Source organism: Anabrus simplex, chromosome 1, assembly GCF_040414725.1.
Source record: "Anabrus simplex isolate iqAnaSimp1 chromosome 1, ASM4041472v1, whole genome shotgun sequence".
Lineage (NCBI taxonomy): Eukaryota > Metazoa > Arthropoda > Insecta > Orthoptera > Tettigoniidae > Anabrus > Anabrus simplex.
In genome coordinates this window covers 1,037,216,457-1,037,237,518 of record NC_090265.1, presented here as the reverse complement: position 1 = coordinate 1,037,237,518, position 21,062 = coordinate 1,037,216,457, and the positions used below count along the sequence as shown (strand labels likewise).

At 38.2% G+C, this 21,062-nt stretch overlaps 1 protein-coding gene across 4 annotated transcripts in view; it reads right to left on the bottom strand.

The window, feature by feature from the left end:
* LOC136857929 (transmembrane protein 245) overlaps positions 1–21,062 on the bottom strand; it is a 323,942-nt gene that overhangs the window by 121,289 nt on the left and 181,591 nt on the right. For 3 of the 4 annotated variants that reach the window (XR_011017582.1, XM_068225347.1, XM_067137028.2), the window contains exon 9: positions 17,220–17,404. Coding sequence is in view for 2 of the 4 variants with exons in the window: in XM_068225347.1 (XP_068081448.1) it covers positions 17,220–17,404 (185 nt within the window). In the remaining 2 variants the exon portion in view is untranslated. Of the gene's footprint in view, positions 1–1,843; positions 2,028–17,219; positions 17,405–21,062 lie in introns of all 4 variants that reach the window. The other variant, XR_011017584.1, reaches the window with a different exon arrangement.

Genomic DNA, 21,062 nt, shown 5'->3' with positions numbered 1-21,062 from the left:
ATAAAACATTTTGTGTATTTGCAGATGCCCAGAAAATGTGTTCCCATGAATCTTAACAACTATAGCATTAAAAAATAAGGTTTTGTTACCTCGTTTGGGTTTCCTTCAGACAAGGAACAAAAATGGATTTGTCACTTAAAACGGGATAACTGGGAATGTGGGAAGGATTCAGTCATATGCAAAAAACATGTCACACACAAAAGTTTTTCAACAGGGGATAAAATTTGTGATAGTAAAGTCAACGTAATTATACTATACTACCACCTAAACCTAATGAGCTTCTTCCTGATGCATGTCCAATTATTTTCCCAAATTTTCCAAAATATTTGTCATTGAAAAGTGTTAAAAGAAAAGATCCTGAAGGTAGGAGACTGGGAATGTTCAGGTGTTGGTAAAAGAAATTACATGTTTAGCTGATGGTAAAATATCCAAGTGGTCTCAACTAAATGCATATTTATTAAATTATATAAGAACCACTTATTGTAGTGTTAGTGTTGAATGTGTACAAATAGATCTATTAAAAATGCTTCACAGTCTCAGAGTATAGTGAGGTAAGCAGTGAAAGCACACTCTTTGTCTTACCTCATATTTTTAAGTGAACAATTCAAACTTTGCACTAAATGGAAGAAGAGTTACTGTAAAAAGTTCATTTGGAACTGTGAAAGCAAATTATTTACTACCAGGAAAGTTTCAAAGTGACAACTTAAAAGAACATTTAGTAAGTACCGATAGCTTATTGGTTGTAACTACAATGTTACTGCACTTCAAGTCCTAGAAAGTGAGATGAAAATTAGGATTTTTTTTTGCTAGGGGCTTTACATCGCACCGACACAGATAGGTCTTATGTCGATGATGGGATAGGAAAGCCCTAGGAGTTGGAAGGAAGCGGCCGTGGCCTTAATTCAGGTACAGCCCCAGCATTTGCCTGGTGTGAAAATGGGAAACCACGGAAAACCATCTTCAGGGCTGCCGATAGTGGGATTCGAACCTACTATCTCGCGGATGCAAGCTCACAGCCACGCGCCTCTACGTGTACGGCCAACTCGCCCGGTAAAATTAGGATTAAGGGTGTTCTAGGGTTGCGGTGGCGGTGGCATGGAAAAGTGTAATTTGACTGTAGCCAATTAGAAATGTCTGTTTCCATCAAGGGCTCGATATGGAAGTAATAAAGAAGTTATACTCACTTTTATCATGTGAATTTTTAGGTGGGCATTTTGAGATGTCAGGGGTAATATACTGTACATTTCTGGGTATACAGTAAGAATAATATCCAGAAGGGTAAGCTGTGACAAAGTTTAGGTCTTCTGCAGAGTAATGAAACAGGCGACCCCTATTTTGAAGAACTTCAGAGATTAGGGTTGGTGATGCCATCAGATTGTGGTGTGTGTTGCAGAACAGTGGTATGTGAAGACTACTTGGATTGTGAAAATTATAAAGAATTTCTATTCTCTCTGTCCCGAGATGCTTTAGGAAGAGATGACAATCAACAGTTCTGGTTTGAAAGCCGTCACTGTGGGCGTGAAAATAATTGTCTGATAGATTGTTTATTGTCTACATTTTCCAATATTAAGTTGAAAGAAGATATACGATGGTTCAACCTTTCAATACTATTAAAATAAGAAATGTAAATTTTATATTCCTACTTAATTATAATTGGTACCGGTTTTGACCAGTATTCTTCGTCATCATCAGCCGATCACAAATAAGTATAAAAGACAATGCACAGGTAAATAAAATGTGAAGTTTAAATAATTCCGTCAGATGCTGTTTGTGAAGCACTAAAACACTTTAGGCAGCACTGTGTGTTGAAATTTCAATGTTAGAGAAGTCTAGAATCAAATACCTATTTTTCAGTTGCAGTTCATGAGGCACTGTATAATTTTAGGGGTCAGCACTGCGTGTCGATAGTTCCAAAAATCTTGAAGAAGTCGTACATCAAATAGGTAAATGTAGTACGGAGCAAGTTTTTGAAGAGTATCAAGATGTATGTGCCAATCGGCACTGTGCTTCCGAAAGTTTGTGGAAATCTGATGAAAAAATTTAAAAACAAGTATCAAGCATTTAAATGCTAGTATGAGTGAAATAGTACAGAATAGTTGCATATTATTTGTCAAAAGAAATATATCATCCAAGTTAAATAAATTTGTATATTAGATTCTTGAAGTTACTGTTAAATTAACAGACAACCATGTTATGATATCATACGACATCATTAACATGTATTCGAACATACCCATAAAGGATACAATTAACATTGTAAAAACTAATCCTCTGAAACAGAATAACCTAAATAGATGTGGAAATAGATGACTTTATTAATTTGTTGAAATTCGTCCTCAGCAATAATTACTTCACATTTAATAACAGAATATACCATCAAAAGAGACTAGCCATGGGTGACCCGATTTCCGGCATTCTTGCTAACATCTTTATGGACAATCAGGAAACTAATCTGATAATTAATAAAATCAATGACTTACAGCTTTTTTTTTTTTTGCTTTACGTCGCACTCACACAGATAGGTCTTATGGTGACAATGGGACAAGGAAGGGCTAGGAGTGGGAAGGAAGCGCACGTGACCTTAATTAAGGTACAGCCCCAGCATTTGCCTGGTGTGAAAATGGGGAAACCACAGAAAACCATTTTCAGGGCTGCCGACAGTGGAGTTCGAACCTACTGTCTCCCGAATACTGGATACTGGCCGCACTTAAGCGACTGCAGCTATCGAGCTCGGTACTTACAGCTTTGCATGTTATGATTCTCATATTTTGGTCCGTATTGAAATGTACAATAAAGTCAAATAAATATGAAAGTTTATTTGTTCCACCTTTTCAATACATAAAAAGAATTAAAAAAAAAAGAATTAAAACTGTAGGGACATGTTTCGCTCTTCAATCAAGAGCATCATCAGCCTATATCTCAAACTGAAAGGTAAATATATTTAATTTAATTACAATCAGGTACCTGATTATTTACCTTGAAGAGCGAAACATGTCCCTACAGTTTTAATTCTTTTTTAAATTCTTTTTATGTATTGAAAAGGTGGAACAAATAAACTTTCATATTTATTTGACTTACAGCTTTGGCTAAGACATGTGGACAATACGTTCGCTATCATAGATAAACAGCAGAACAATAGCGATAACATACTTATGATCCTCAACAACCTTAATAATAATAATAATAATAATAATAATAATAATAATAATAATAATAATTTTACTAAGGAAGACGAGGTCAACAACTCCTTGAACTTTTTCGATTTACCTAGAGATAAAGATAAGTTCGTTTACCAGATTTACAGAAAACTGTCTGCCGCACCTTTAACAATAAAAAGCGAATCCTTGCACCCCCACTCCCATAAGCAGACAACATTCTTCAGTTTAGTTTACAGGGCTTTGAACATTCCACTTTCCAATCTTAATCGAAAAAAAGAACTGAGTTACATCAAAGCACTAGCCATGCTGAATGGCTTTAAACCTGAAATGATCACTAAGATTATAGGCAAAATCAAATCAAAGACTACAACTAAACTAGTTCCTGACAAAACCAAAAAAACAAATTTTGCTACTTTCACCAACCCAGCCATTTTATCGCATCACCAAACCATTGAGAAAGCACAACATCAATACAGCGTACCGGACTCGTAACACTAACTGTAACATTTTCTTCAATTCTAATTCTATTACAGTAGAATTCCGTTAGTCTGGCATCCAACAGTCTGGAACGCCCGACTGTCCAGCACCATTCCAGGATTTTTTGTTATTTTTTATGTTTCTTTACATTTGTGACAGTTAAAGCACACGGTGTGGTTCGAAACCACCCGGAAGTGTCCACTACGCGTCTGCAATTGTTAGACACAATCGGCATTGTTGGCTGTCACCACACACAGTTTCAGTTCATTGTTTTGATTGTGTAGTGAACATACATATCAAAGAGCCTGTGGAAGTTTTCTTGGTATTTAAGCAGTGACAATGTTCTCGAAACCTTCTTCAAGTTCCAAATCAGGAGAGAAACGTAAGCACGTAACTTGGGCCATCAACCAGAAACTGGAAATCATCAAACACCTGGAGAAAGATGAGAGTATAAATATTTTGTTGAATTAGTTTAATATTGGCTCGCCAACCATTTACGACATAAAAAAACAAAAAAATGAACTATTGAAATTTGCTTCTCTATCGGTAACAACTGAAACATTGGCTTCCAGACAAACATTTTAAAAAACCAAAACTGGAACAGTAAGATAGCTTATTGTACAAATGGTTCAGTGCAGTATGCTCCAAAGGAAAGCCGGTAATGAGGCCAATGGTTATTGAAAAGGCAAATAAATTTGGACAAGACTTAGGTGTTGCAGAAAGTGAATGCAATTTTTCTGATGGTTGGCTCAGAAACTTTAAGTTTTGGCATGGAATTCGAAGACTTGATGTAACTGGAGAGAGACTTTCAGCAAACCAAGATTCAGCAGAAAAATACAAAGACGAGTTTGAAGAAATAATCGCAGTTAATAATATAACAGCTGATCAGATTTACAATGCTGATGAAACAGGCGTACTAAGGCGGTGCTTACCAACATCTACTCTTGGTGAAAAGGCAGCTAAATGGTTTAAAAAAAACAGACAGATTGGCAGTTTTGCTCTGTGCTAATGCATCTGGAAGCCACCGAATAACTCCTTTTGTAACTGGTAAGTCTAGAAACCTCGGGCATTTAAAAATGTTACGAACTTGCTGTTCATTATGACGCTCAATCAAATGCGTGGATGACTGCCATCCTATTCAAAGACTGGTTCTTTCATCATTTTGTGCCACAAGTCTAAGAAAGCTTCGAAAACCTTGGTCTACCAGAAGACAGCGAAGCCATCCTTCTTTTGGACAACTGTAAAGCATATCCACCAGTAGCTGAGTTAGTTTCTGGAAATATATTTGCTACACTTCTGCTGCCTAATGTTACGTCACTGATTCAGCCAATGGATCAAGGGGTAATCCAGAACTTTAAATGTTTTCATAGGAGTTATTTCGTTCACAGCCTGTTAAACGCTGGGTGTGATGTAACTGAATTTCAAAAAAAGTTTAATGTACAGGGTGCCGTCTATGCTGTTGCAATATCCAGGGCTCAAGTAAAAAAAGTTACTTTACAACAGTGTTGGAGAAAACTTTGGCGAACTGCGGATCCAACATTTGATTCAACACCACAGACTGTTGAGGAGGAACAACATCCCGGAATCAGTGTCTGAAGTTTTGGATATTGTAAGAAGTGTAACTAACAACAATCCTTTGGATAACGTATCTGAAGAGGAACTCGCGGAGTGGATTCAAATGGATAACAATGAACCTACAGAGCAGGAGCTAACCGATGAGGACATTGTCCAAAAGTATATTAAACCCTCAACCTATACATAATCTTGAAGAGAGTGATTCGGATGAGGAAACCGAAGGAAAAGAGAGAATCAGCTGGGCAGAAGCCGCAGAGTCCCTAAATAAATTCATCACTTTTGCTGAGTGTAATACTAATTATAATGCCACTGAACTTACTGATTTACATATCATCAGAAATAACTTTTATGCCCAGTGACAATGATATTGAAAACAAAAAGATGTTAGAGAATTTTTCAAGTCCTAAAATATTGTACAGTACATGTATGTACACTGAATGCGTTGAATGAAAATTTGGTGCTGCCCTAATTTTGAGTTTAAGTTATTAAACTAACGCTTCTGCTGATCAACATTTTACTGCAAAACGCCACGTTACAACTGTTTTCACTGTACGCCTTAACCTATTATTAGTAAGAGGTACCGCCCGATTGTCCGGCATTTTCGGTAATCTAGCACCAGGCCAGTTCCGAACGTGCTGGACTATCGGACTTCTACTGTAATATAATTTACGACAAATTCTCAAGCTCTGGAATATACAGACTCAGGTGTACCCAGTGCAATTTCTCATATGTGGGGCAGACCAGTCGTAGTTTCAGAATAAGATACTTAGAACACTACAACACCTTGGAACATAAACGACATCTCGGATATTAATAGTCCTATAATCAAGCAAATCCCCAATCTACTTGCTAATTTTGGTATCAATGCTAATAATTTCATGAAAATCTTTTACTATAAACATGCATTCAATCCACCAGTATCAACAGTTACTACACCTACAGTGCCTCTTCACACTGCATCCCCTCCGCTAGCTCGTAACTAGTACAGTGTCCTGCCCTCCCTTCCCCTCCCACCTACTTCCCCGCCTCTACAACCACAACCATACAACACATGCAGCAGCAAGCTAGTGACCAACAGACCTTCTTAAACAATGAAGGGACTAATCATCTCGCAGCTAACATAAGGGGTAAGCGTTTTTAATAACATTTCCCTCACAGCAGAGTATCCTTTAAGATCTAGCAACTGACACGTAACTTTATCTTTTCATTCAAGGGGCTCAACCCGATTGATTCTGCCTATACACTTTCAAAGATTAGTTAATTCCCCATTTGAAGCTCAAGATAACATATCGCCAATCCATGATAACGATCGGAGACAATGCGAAGAAGTCCCTCGAGTTTCACGGCGATTCATGTAACATTTTATTCTTCACAACATTTGTTTTTCAACCAACCCATCAAGTGATTTCTACGTACCTCGCCACGTTTTAATCTATGAAATGAAATGAGACCACAGCTCATAATTCCATATCAGCTCATTCTTACTGTTCTTAATCACAAGCATTCAAATGCCACTGTGTGAAGATTGTTATGATCTGGAATATTATACGAACAATCATTCATAGCAACTCACTGTAACATTTCCACGTCACTCACCTCACATACACATCAGCGATTTTATGGTTACCACTTGTTTTTAATAGACATAATATAGTCTTATTGAATGGTTTTAAATTGTTAAAATTAATTTTTATCAATGTAATATTAGACCTTATGAACATTTTATATTATATTAACTGGATACAGAGCCCTGACCTACCTTGGTTTAAGTCTTTTTATAGCTGATGATGCTTGCGAAGTTTAAGTGAAACATGTCCTAGTTCTAACACCTGTATAATGTTTATATCCTAAATATAAGGATTGTTATGAATTGGAAAGGTGGTTTTAATTAATGTTGTAACTTCTGTAGAGTGAGAGTCTGCCATTATAATGAAAATTCCCCAACTTGATTGTGACCGATGGTAGGCAATAGGGCCTACCATTATAAAGAAAATTCCCTACCCAGTCTTCACATAAAATAATAAAAAAAGACGTTTGGTGACTTCCCCATCATGTTTCTAGGGTAATGGTAAGTGCTATGCAATTTAATACAATCTTACTCACAACGTGTACACTACCTAACCTAGAATTCTGTATAAAATGTAGAATTCCATAGCAAAGCATGGGTATATCAGCTAGTTTAAGTATAGTTGTGCATGTTGGTAAAACTGTTAATGACCGGGCGAGTTGGCCGTGCATGTAGAGGCGCGCGGCTGTGAGCTTGCATCCGGGAGATAGTAGGTTCGAATCCCACTATCGGCAGCCCTGAAGATGGTTTTCCGTGGTTTCCCATTTTCACACCAGGCAAATGCTGGAGCTGTACCTTAATTAAGGCCACGGCCGCTTCCTTCCAACTCCTAGGCCTTTCCTATCCCATCGTTGCCATAAGACCTATCTGTGTCGGTGCGACATAAAGCCCCTAGAAAAAAAACTGTTAATGACTGAAACATTTTAGTAAACAAGTGCAAAGTAAAAACAGACCAACTAAACAATTGTTAGCTGAAGTATTATTCACAATCGTTTACAGCAAGCAGTTTGCTTTATGTCTCACTGACATAGATAGGTCTTATAGCGACGATAGGATAGTTGGAGCAATCCAATAGATCTCCTTTTTCTGGTATGGGAATGAAAATGGACCATTTCTAATCTGTGGGCCAAGTCGAAGTTTTCCAAATCTGTTGATATATTCCAGTGAAAACTATAACTTATGATTCTTCTGTTGCTTGCTATAATTCAGCTACAATTCCATCTGTTCCTGAGGCCTTTCATTGGGCTTATGACTTTGAGCCATCCTCACTTTATCTTCAAACACAAGAGGTTCCAAATCAAATTTAGTTTCTTTCAATGAGGTGTTAGTTTTTATCTCTTGATTTTACAAGTCCCTCTGTGTGATCCCTTCACCACTTCACCATCAATAATCGTTTTTACATTAGCATCCTTGACCATTCCAATTCGTGGTTCAAACTTCTTTCTTAAGGTGGATATATGTTGCAAAACTTTTCTCATGTTGCCTTTTTTGTTGTCCTCTTCCAAGTCAGTACAGATGTTGGTATAGCACTGCTGCTTATCTTCGCAAACATTTCTACAGAAATCTATTCAACAAAGTCACAAGTTCTGTATCCTTCAGAAGTTTGGCTTCTTTCGTTCTCTTTGCTATTTTGATAGTTTCTGTTGTCATCCAATGTGATGTTCTCTTTTCCTCAGCCCTCAGCAAGGTTTCGTTACATTCATCCTTAACAATGTCTTCAATTTCACACCAAAGTTCCTCCAGTTCCTGATCAAGGAGATTTAGGTGTTTTAAACAGTGTAGGAATGTTTTCACAGTTGTATCTTGGGTGTTGGATTACCTTAATATTCCTTTTAAGTTTGATGATGATGATGATGACGCTTGTTGTTTAAAGGGGCCTAACATCTAGGTCATCAGCCCCACCTTTTTAATTTTGACACATCAGCAATTCATGATTTGATCCACAGTCTGCGCCTGATGAAGTTTTTGCTGCTACAACAGAAATTTGCCACCTTCTACACCCAGAGGTGGCAACCTTTGATGTGGATTATCAGTACTTGCCCTCTGCCCCAAGAAAAATGGGGAGTCAAGTCCAAAGCATGCTCCTTCCCCTCGATAATGACACCCCTTTTACCCTTCCCTCTAGCAATCTATTCAACTGCAATAATTTTCTATAGACACTGCAACACAATAAAATTTGCATGCAACCTGTTAGTTCTGTGATAAAACTTTCCTTGTGGCTTGTTTCTCACGCAACAGCTGCTTTTCAGTGTAGTTTTTCTTAAAGCATCCTTCCCACTGTGATAACATTTTCGTCTTCTGAACTATAAGCTATTCCAGTGCAGGTGTGCTTAACGTAGGTCTCGCTTCTTTCTCAATCTTTCTGTCAACTGTCAGGTGCACTTAACACAGCAAATACAACATTACTGAAGGATTTATAGTGGAGAAGAGCAGTGTTTGAGCTCCTTCATTCACAATGAGTTTTACATCGCTTATGGGTAGCAAAAGGAAGTCACGATCAAATAAGTATTGTTGTCAACTCACAAGCATTGAAATGAGAATGATCTAGGGGAAAGGCTCGAAAAGAATGAACATGGTTCCTTTTCCTCTATAGAAAATTATCTTTTTGTGATAATGTAAGCTTTTCCGTAATAATTTCCCCTCTGACCGTAACTCCATAATCAAGAGGTGAACTCCGTAATAATTATGGACAATCCATAATAGTTGGCACCTCTGTAGACCCAATTATGCAATTGATCTGATTCCTGTATTTCCCATCAGGTGATGTCCAGGTGTACAGGTTGCTTGAAACATGTGTTGGCAATGAAAAGGTTATTAGATTCACAGAAACTGATAAGCCACTCTCCAGCTTCATTTCGAACACCTAGGCCATTGAGAACCACAACATTTCTCTCTTTAACTTTTTGATTTTGGCATTCCAATCTCCAATCAGAAGTTACACATCTTGTCTGCATGTCTTATGTACAGATGCTTGCACTTGATCATAAAATACATCAACATTGTCATTTTCAGCCTCAGTTGGGGCATATACCAGTAGTATGGTCATACTGAGAGGTTGCCCTTGGAACTTTATGGACATCACTCAATCACTTATGACATCATAACCCAGAACAGTTCCAGTAGTTTGCTGGTTGATTACAAAAGTCACACCATGCTCTTTCTGTTCCTGATGTCCTGAATAATATATTATGTGTTCTCCTGATTTGAAGTGACCTATTCCAGTCCAACGTAATTTGGTAATTCTAAGATATCAATATTCAAGCGTCCGACTTATTGGCTGAACGGTCAGCATACTGGCCTTCGGTTCAGAGGGTCCCGGGTTCGATTCCCGGCCGGGTTGGGGATTTTAACCTTAATTGGTTAATTCCAATGGCACGGGGGCTGGGTATATGTGTTGTCTTCATCATCATTTCATCCTCATCACGACATGCAGGTCGCCTACGGGTGTCAAATAGAAAGACCTGCACCTGGCGAGCCGAACCCATCCTGGGATATCCCGGCACTAAAAGCCACACGGCATTTCATTTCGTAATATTCAAACGAGTCATTTCATTTTTCACAATTCCTAATTTACCTTGATACATACTCTACACATTCCACGTGCCTACAATGAACCTGTCTTTACAACTTTGGATTCCTTTATCATGAATGGCAGCCTCGGCAGCATTTGCTACGTCATTAGCATCACTAGTACTCTGAAGGATCCAAGGCTCTTCCTCAGTAGCATATGAAATGCCTTCCAACTTGAGGGTCACATCTTCATTTTTTTTTTTTTTTTGCAAGTTGCTTTACGTCGCACTGACACAGATAGGTCTTATGGCAACGATGAGAGAGGAAAGGACTAGGAGTGGGAAGGAAGCGTCCGTGGCCTTAATTAAGGTAGAGTCCCAGCATTTGCTTGGTGTGAAAATGGGAAACCATGGAAAACCATCTTCAGGGCTGCCGACAGTGGGCTTCGAACCCACTATCTCCCAAATACTGGATTCTGGCCGCACTTAAGCGACTGCAGCTATTGAGCTTGGTGGTCACATCTTCTGGTACTATATCATCATAACTCACTTCTGTCATATTCCACGTAGTTATTTTGGTAACACTGTATTCTGTTAAAGCGGTTTACCATTGCCTTCTCTCGTATGCAATGGAGACTTTCCCATTGTCATATACATGATTATCCGCTGCAGACATTCTCCTAACTGCTGCTGCCCAGCAGAGAAGCTGCAGCTGCCCCTAATATGGTGTACAGATGCTGCTTTATGGATTTTGGAGGCATTTCCTCCATAAAGGGGACTATCACCCCACCTAGAGGGACCCATCCGCCTGAAGCTGTTGGTCCCTTTAGGAAGCCGATTTATTTACTGCCGTTCAGCACTCTGTGTAGAGTTGCTGGCAGTACGTTCTACTCCATTACTGTAGCAGGGATGCCTGGCCAGACTACTAAATGTACTGTTAAACCTTCAAGTCGGTATTAAAAGTTGGCCAAGTTTTACCTTACAGTGGTAATAAATTTGAGAAAAATATCGCAATTTTACATGCTGTCACAAACATTGCTATAACAAATGACTTGTCCGATTTTGTTCAAAATAAGTGGATATGCAGTTCATATCATACAGATGTTGTATGTACATACATAAGAAGGTGGCATATAAAAAAAAAAAAAAGCTTAATTACTTTCTAGTTGGAATAAAATTTGAATCAACAGGTGTCCATGACCACTCAGGTGAACATTCACTTATATTACTCTCATTATGTACACCACAAGTAATTTGCTGCTGTGCATAATCTTCACCACTAACACTTTCAACAACCTACTTTCTTTAATTTCAATATAACATACATATGCCTCAACAAGGATCCTGAAAACTAGCGTGTATCAGCAACAACATAGATTAAGAATGAACATAGTACCTGTTAAACAAGTTACAGAACCTCAATCTACTGAACACAATGTTCCCTGCAAAATTGTGGTCCAACAATGCACCTTGATTCTATCTATACAACAGTTGAATGTAATGTTGGCATACTGCATAGATATTTGAACTCGACACCAAAACTTCAGTGACCCTTTATTCTCTATGAACTCTACCCTATCAGCTATACAATTTTTGGAATATGTGGCATTCATGGGACTCCCGCATGCCAAAGCCCTTCATTGTATCATATGTATATATCTTGTTTGACATAATGTTGGCATACAGCATAGATATTTGAATGGGACTCCAACAAGTCAAAGCCCTTTAACTGTACCATATGTATATATCTTAACATTAGTATTATATTAGAATAAGGCATTCTTGTTTCAATTAATTTATAGTAATGTTTTATTATGTACAATCGCTATTATTCAGGTTCACCAACATCTGATGACGACCTATTTGCAGGTCAAAACCGGTACTGTTCTTTTAATGTAAATAATTCTATCCCTGGCTGTAGTTCAGATATGAAGAACATCCTAATTTCGACAATGCAGTTGGTCTCCTCCAATCCTTGGATGAGAGTCGAAGAAGGATCTGGCATGAAACAGTGGAATCCCTAGATTACACCCCTTCTAGCAGAAAGGCCTGGTCTATAATTAGGAAACTGGATTCTTCAAACCCTGCAACTAAGAGATCAAAAACAGCCATCAATCTGAATGATTTTGCTAATCATCTAATATCAGTTTCCAAAAACACAAAAGACAAGCAAACCAAAAAAGAATATCAAATTAAAGTTGAACATTAAGAAAAGGGCAGTGCCGCAGTTTTCTGAATTCTCTACTCCATTCAAAGAAGGGGAAACTGAAGCCACAATAAAAAGTATGAAACTTGGAAAAGCTGCAGGATTTGATGGAATTTATCCTGAATTTTTGGCTCATTGCAGACCAGCCACAATAAAATGGTTAACCAACTTCTTCACTAATATTCTGCAAACTGGAAACATACCACCTCTGATGAAGAAAACAAAGATAATAGCCATACTGAAACCAAATAAAGATCCATCTAAAGTGGAAAGCTACCGTCCAATAGCACTTCTAAGTGTTATATATAAACTCCTTGAGCGACTGATCTACAATAGAATTTATGAAACAATCAACAGCTACATTCCTATAGAGCAAGCAGGATTTAGACCTGGAAGAAGTTGTAATGATCAAGTACTGTCTCTCACCACGTATATCGAAAATGGATATGAGAGGAAATCAGTAAGCGTGGCTGCCTTTTTGGATCTATCAGCTGCCTATGATACTGTCTGGCGAGAAGGACTCCTCCTAAAATTTTTGAGTGTGATCCCATGTCGTAAACTTATGGCCTTACTTAGCAATATGCTCAGTAATAGGTACTTCCAGATCTACGCTGATAATGACAGAAGTAGAGTGTTTAAATTAAACGATGGTTTACCTCAAGGATCAGTCCTTTCCCCCCTTCTTTTCAGTCTGTACATATATGACCTCCCAGACAAATCATCAAGAAAATTCATTTATGCTGATGACATTTGTTTGGTGACTCAGTGCTCCAACTTTTATGATGCTGAAACTACTTTAGCCACTGATCTGGAAGCCTTGGATGTATACTTCAAGTAATGGTGCCTTCTCCTAAATCCTCAAAAAACAGTTATATCTACATTCCACTTATGCAACAGACAGTCTAATTACCAACCAACAGTCAGATTCCAAGGTGAAGTGTTACCGTATTGCAGTACACCAAAATACTTGGGAATAACACTTGATAGAACTTTGACTTTCAAGCAACATCTTTCAAATGTAGCTGCTAAAGTAAAAACTAGAAATAATATTCTTCAGAAACTTGCTGGTACATCATGGGGAGCCAATACTCATGTTTTTTTTTTGTTTTTTTTTGCTAGGGGCTTTACGTCGCACCGACACAGATAGGTCTTATGGTGACGATGGGATAGGAAAGGCCTAGGAGTTGGAAGGAAGCGGCCGTGGCCTTAATTAAGGTACAGCCCTAGCATTTGCCTGGTGTGAAAATGGGAAACCACGGAAAACCATCTTCAGGGCTGCCGATAGTGGGATTCGAACCTACTATCTCCTGGATGCAAGCTCACAGCCGCGCGCCTCAACGCGCACGGCCAACTCGCCCGGTACTCATGTTCTAAGATCAACAGCATTAGCCTTATCATATTCTGTTGCTGAATACTGCTGCCCCTCTTGGATCAATAGTGTTCACACAAAGAAGATCGATGTACGACTCAATCAGGCAATGCGCATAATCTCGGGTTACATTCGGAGCACGAACACACTATGGCTTCCTGTTCTCAGCAATATTGCACCTCCAGCCCTAAGACAATCAGAAGCTCTCCTAAAGGTTTGGAAGAACATTCAGCAGAACCCCCAACTACCCATCCATCAAGATATTACGCACACTGAACATCAACGACTGAAATCAAGGAAACCACCCTGGCGTACAGCAATGGATCTTGAAAGAACCTCTTTTCATGTTAACAGTTCATGGAAAGCCCAGTGGGATCAGTCTTCAGTAGTGAACAAACATCTGGTTGAGAATCCTTCTAAACAAGTACAAGGATTTGATCTTCCAAGACGACAGTGGAGAATCATCAATCAGATAAGAACTGGACAAGGCAGATGTGGTTATCTGTTGTGCAAATGGGGTTGGACTAGGTCTGCAGATTGTGATTGTGGTACCTCTTCTCAGTCAATCCACCACATTGTTGCTGACTGCCCAATTCGAGCTTTCAAAGGAACGCTAATGGACATTCACCGCACATCGGATGAAGCAGTTGATTGGGTCAAAATGCTAGACCTAGAGTTATAGTATTGTACAGACTTGTGACAACGCACATTTACCCTGAACTATATACATGTGTGTACATAGATTCATCATACGATAAATAAATTCTAAACAATCTGTAAATAAAGTATTGATTAGGTGGAAAACTCATCCTTCATACTTGTGTGCTCAAATTATCAATCCAGACAATGAAACTGATAGATTATAGTAACACTTTCATTATCAACCTAATATGCGCTGCGTTAGATAAATACGGACCAAGCGAGGACGCCACCATATTGTTTATGACGATCGCCGTTAATGAAACAAATTCTTTTTACGCCAACGCAATGCCGCATTACGGTAGAAGATACTTCCCTGCATAGAATGATACCCTGTGCTCCGAGCCTTCATGTTGACAACCAACAGATGGCATGCAGATGCAGATCTAAAACATCGCTAGCCTAGTCCGTACAGGTATACGCCAAACTGTGCCTGGCTTATGTTTTGTACGTCCGTACACATACACGTCGAACCGGCTTGAGCAGTTAAGGAGTGCATATTAGATATGAGTCCCTCCCCTCCTTATTGTTTTGCTATTTGTTATACCTTTGTAATGTTTGCTTGGAGCTTTACCTCATTTTTAGAGTCCCAAGTTACTGAGTAACCAAACCTTGTATTAATTGTATCTCACTTTTAGCATATTTGAAAGATTGTACATGTATACTTTGAGAATTTCTGTTTTGGAGATTTTGAGTTTATGTTGTCCAGCCAGTTTTATATAATTAGCAAACCAAAGTCTGACCTTTAAAAAAATACTTATTCTTGCATTACTTGCCTTTAATGTTACTTGACACTTGGCTTACATGCCCTGGGCCCTTGTGCCCCGTATCTATAGAACCAATCTCTAGATGGCCTTCAAGATTTGAATTTTCAAGTCATTTTTCCACTGTGCATATGCTAATGAGATGTTGGTCAATCGTGCTTGCACTGGTCAGAGTTGCAACTTGGCAGGCTAGCCAATTTAATGCTGAAAGTCTTGTAAACTTTACACCTTATCTTTATCTATAAAGCTATCACCACTGCAAATTTTAAAAAATTTCAATAATCAAATTCAAACCCATACCGACTAGACAACCAAACAGAGTGGCTGGGCGTATTAACATGCTATGGCTATGGAGCCAAGCTCTGTATTTGGAAGAGGAGTGGATTTGGACCCCACCATCACCTATCCTGAGAATGGTTTCTTGTGGTTTCCCATTTTCACTTCCAAGCAATTGCTGGGACATTTCCTATTCATAGGCCACAACAGATTCCTTCCACCTCATTACCCAATTTTATTCACCATCATTCATTTCATTTTCATGAGCTCTGTAACTGTGGTTGGCATCAGGAAGGTCATCTGGCTATAAAAACATGCCATATAATATCTCACCTCAGCCCTAACCCTATATCAGGAAATGGGACTAAGGGGTAGATATACAAGTACATAGCGATTAGCAAATTTCAGTAACACTTATCATGGGGTACATAACTTATGGCTGTGACCCCAAGATGGACTAGCATAAATACATTTGTAAAGTGGTAAATTTTCATGGATGTTTTAAAATTTAAAATGTTAAATTAAATCTCAAATTTCAACACAAAACATTGAAATGCAAGAGGGAAAGTGAACTCAGGGTTATAAAGTTGTAAATTTCTTATTTTGTAAATGAACTCAACCACATCTTTCTGTCTTTAGTCTTCTAAATTCTCCATTTCTAAATTTAGCAGAAGCTCATACAAAATCATATAATAAATAATAATAATAATCGTATGGCCTCAGCTACCGTGTGCAGACATTTCAATTTGACGCCATCTGGCTGTCTGCTCGTCAATTTCGACGTTCCGTTTTACTCTAGGCCCCCACTAGATGGCAGACCGAGTAAACCGAAACTCTCTTGGGCGTCTATGGCTGAGATTTAATGAATTTTGTCGGGTAAACACCAAATGTGTCACCAGAGATCTTTTACATGCCGACATCGTACGACATGGAGTGTCGAATGGACTTTTTTCCGCCCTTCAAAAATCCGACTACCTCTGCCGGGTTTGAACCCGCTATCTTGGGATCCGGAGGCCGACACTCTACCGCTGATCCACAGAGGCAGCTACAAAATCATATGTGAATATTTAAGTATCCCTTTAAAATATAATATTTAAGGATTTTCTTTTCCACTCTTTTAAGCCGATACACATGTATTTGGCACCTTGGTTATAGGCATGTGAGCTTTGAAGTCGATGAGCAAATCTGTTTTCCTCAGCAGGTTAAAGTAAACTGACCATTTGATGTAACATGGTTGGATATTGCTGCAGTGGAGGAACTCTTGGTAGTTGGTGAGTTAGATATGTATAGCATTACTGATTCTATCATAGAGAAACACACACGCGCGCGTATGTGTGTCCATCAAGGAGAATGAAATAGGCTAGGTGGGGGAGATTTATCAAATGAAATTGGCACAGTTTAAAGTAGTTGAGGAAGGGAGCATTTACAATGGACAACTATTACATCAGATTGATAAAGCTCCTATGAGTAACAGGATAGTTTCTACTCACTCCAATCTTTTCAAGAGAATTCTCAAGAGATATTCACATCAGTAGTAAAATTACTCAGTCAAACCAATAGTAAATATTAAAAAGTATGGAGGATTAATTTATTTTTAAGAACTTTAAAGGTTAACTTACCAAGTTGACAAAGAAATTTACCACAGCAGTACCACCTCCAAAGAGAATTGCTAGCAGTGCAGTACAAAAATCTGCTGCAAGAGTAATATTACCCTTGAAGATATTCCATATAGAGTCCCAGACGGTTAACAACATGCCCACATTATCTTGCGCAAAGGTTATCACAGCTTGCATGTTGAACAGCTCTGTAAAAATGAAAGCAGAGTATCCATAGTAGTTAGACTACCAAAACACCTCGTACGTTAGCACCGGTATGCTTTAATTATTTTGGCTTTAAAAACAAGCTAGAACAATCCTCAGCCTTGTAATGTTTCCTGTAATGTTTGTTTTCAACGCTAGTGAAACAGTTATTTTGTAGGGTTGACGTATTATAGGATGAACACAAGAACAAGTCAGTGTGGGAATAGGAACCATAAGAACGAACAGAGAAGGGTAGCCATCTTGACAGATCTTGGATCTCGACGCAAGAAGTACTATCCACGAGACTTTTAGTGACACGGCGCTTTACAAAGGTGAGGGGCAAGGAGGGAGCTTCAACAGTTTCAGTAGTACTGCCAACTGAATTGAACTGAAATTTGAACTGAATCGATAATATGATTGATATCAATTTTTCCAAACCTCTATTACATATATATTTATGTATGTCATATATTGACATTTTTTCTTTATTATGCATAATACACTAACTGCCAAAAAAAGTTAAGCACCCAGAAGGAGTGGTCCAATATTATCACATTTCGGTATACTGTACATGCATACCATTCATGTGTGAGTAAATGATTAGATTTATGTGTAGAATGCCCACCAGAGTGCATTGGTGATGTCACCATCCTGTTATTAAGTTGTTACTAGTTAACTGCTGTGAGTCAGACAGTTATGTAAGACGTGCAGAGAGGACTATGTACAGTACGAAGCACCCATGATGCCTTGCACATGCGTTAGACAGCCTACCCACCAACTGACAGCATTCGACAGAGGCTGCATTGTGGGACTGCATGAGGCTGGTTGGTCGTATCGTGCAATTGCCAGGCATATGAGCCCTTCAGATATCACAGTGGCCTTATATTGGACTCAATGGGTACATGAGGGCACCCAATCACATCGTGCAGGTTTGGTCCGTATTGACAACTGATCACTATTAAAGGCTAGAGAAGGATCCACCTATTCAATAACATTAGCTTGTATATTGTCTTACACATCCAAACTTGAAACTAAATGACACATCAAAACTGCAGTTGATTTAGTTTCAAGTTTGGATGTGGTGTTCAGACTTCATTAATGTTTTGAATTAAGATTGTAAATTGCGACATACCAGATTGTTTAATTTATTATTAGTTACATGTGTGCGTATGTCTTCCAACTGGAGCGTGGCTGAAGAGACCAAATATATATGGGGTCGAAACTAGTCCCAGTTTTATAAGACAATATACAAGCTAATGGTATTGAATAAGTGGACCCTTCTCTACCCTTTGACAGTGGCAAGAAACACCACCCTGAGGGAGGACCGTCATATAGTGCGCCAAGCATTGCAGGATCATAACTTTGGCACCCGCCATCCGCGAACATGTACTGGAGATCCTACAACATCCTGCAAGTTCCTGCACAGTGTCTAGACATCTCGCTTCCGCTGGATTGGGGTCCCACCACCCTATGCATCGGTTGCCATTGACATGAGAACACCAACAGGGTGTCCACCAAATCCAGATTTTCAAATTTCCTGACATTTCCCTGTTTTCCAGACATAAAAACAAGTTTTTTCCCTGACATAAAATGACAAAAAACAAAATTATAAAGGAAGTATCAGTAATATTAAAATACATTTTAAAAAAAGCAATTAATGTGCATATTAAATTTCAAAACTTGGAAGTTTAATTTAGTCTAATTAAATTCACTTTAAGTTTTTTTTAAAAATGTACTACCATTACTGCTTCAGCGAAGAAATTTCTTCATAGCCACCAATGACTGTCGAGCTTCTGCCTTCACCCTCCACTTCTTTTCTTCTAATTCTTTCAGCAACAAAGCGGCCTTTCTCTTATTATTATTATTATTATTATTATTATTATTATTATTATTATTATTATTTGCAAAGAATCTTCTACTTCCAATGCTTCACATTTCTCCTTTAGATTTTGAACATACAAAGCATGAGCACTCCTTGCAGCATGGAGCATGTTCTTATTAATGGAGACCTTTTCAGTTCCACCAGAGTTTGGGATAGCATCATCTATTATTCTTTGTGCTACAAGGGATACTTGTAGCATGTTCTTGACTATAATTTCTTTATTAAAAGTAAAACCACGTTCAAGTGAAGCATTTTCATGAATCAATATTAGTATCATTTTGAGAAATGAAGCCCACTTTACTGTTTTCAAATTTACTGTTGGAAAAACAGTGAAGCCAAAAGCGATCTAACCTCTCGTCTTTAGAAGTCAAAGAATTCACTTCTTCTTTCAAAGTATCATTCTCACAAACAGAAGTGAACCCCCTATGTACATGATCGGCTTCATTACCCGAGATCCATTTGTTTTCAACAAAGGCATTTAAAGCTATCCTTAGCAGCCTGTTGCTTACAGGCTTCTTGGCTACACTTAGATCGAAACAAGAAATTAATTTAGTCAGTTTATATGCCAGCGGTGACCTTTCCAGTAACTTCTGGCATAAAGCTACCATTCCTCTTAGACAATCTGTGCGAAACACTAACATATCTCTATCATTTAATCCAGGAGTGCCATGAAGTGCTGCTTTAGCAGCAGAACCTATGTCAATTTTAGGTGCAGGCAGAAGATTTTCTTTACTGTCTAAATTCGTTTTAGGACATTTTCTGAAGACTGCAGCAACTCAGACTTAACAAACCTTGTCATGACATTTATCATCAATAAAAGATTCATAAAGGAGTGGTGCAAATGGAAGATCTGTCTGAAACTTTTAGGATTTCTTTTACTGCCATTTTATATGAATTGTGCACAGATACAAGCCACAAGATCCAATGTTCAACAAAATAGGAGCATCTAGATCAGGGATGGCGAACCTTTTCCAGCTAGTGTGCCATTTTAAGTCTGTTTTATTATCCTCAAATGTTTACTGTGCCACTTGTTATTTTCTTGTAAGGAATGGCTATAACCCCCCCCCCCCCACCTCCCGTACGACTTCCTTTCTTAATTCCCAATTACGTTTCATAATATGTTAGTTATTCTTTTAGTAATTTATTTACTTATTTAATATATATCTTGTAAATACATTTGACTGCATGTTTGGTGGTTGTATTTTTAAATATTTCGAGAACACCTAACATTACTTGTAAAAATATATAATAAGCTCCCATTGTAACACACCTCATCATTAAATATTATTAGATATAACAATTAAAATACTAATATTGCTAATGAACTTCGAGTGAAATATCGTTCTCACATTTAGTACCCATGTCATTTATATTAGGTTCATAACTTCTTGTCTTCAATAACCACAAGAAGCACATAGGTCTGAATCAAGACGAATTCTAACTGTTGACTTCACAATGTTCATTGTAGGGTGTTTAACGTTTTCTTTAAGAAATTGCACAAACTCATTATGAATACCCACCATACTTGAGGCTATTCTGCAAGTCAAAGCCCATTTTTAATACAAGTTCTTGCTTCACATCCTTCATTATATCCTTACCTATTGTCGTATTTCGTAAACTCAACAATTTTACTAATTCCTCCCTGCCCTTATCACATTTTCACAAGGAAATCAGACAAAACAGCAGTCCTTACTTGTAAGGTCACATACGTATTTTCATCAAGACATACTGAATACATCTGGGAGTTATCCGAATCAGCTTTCAAATGCTCCGATACATTT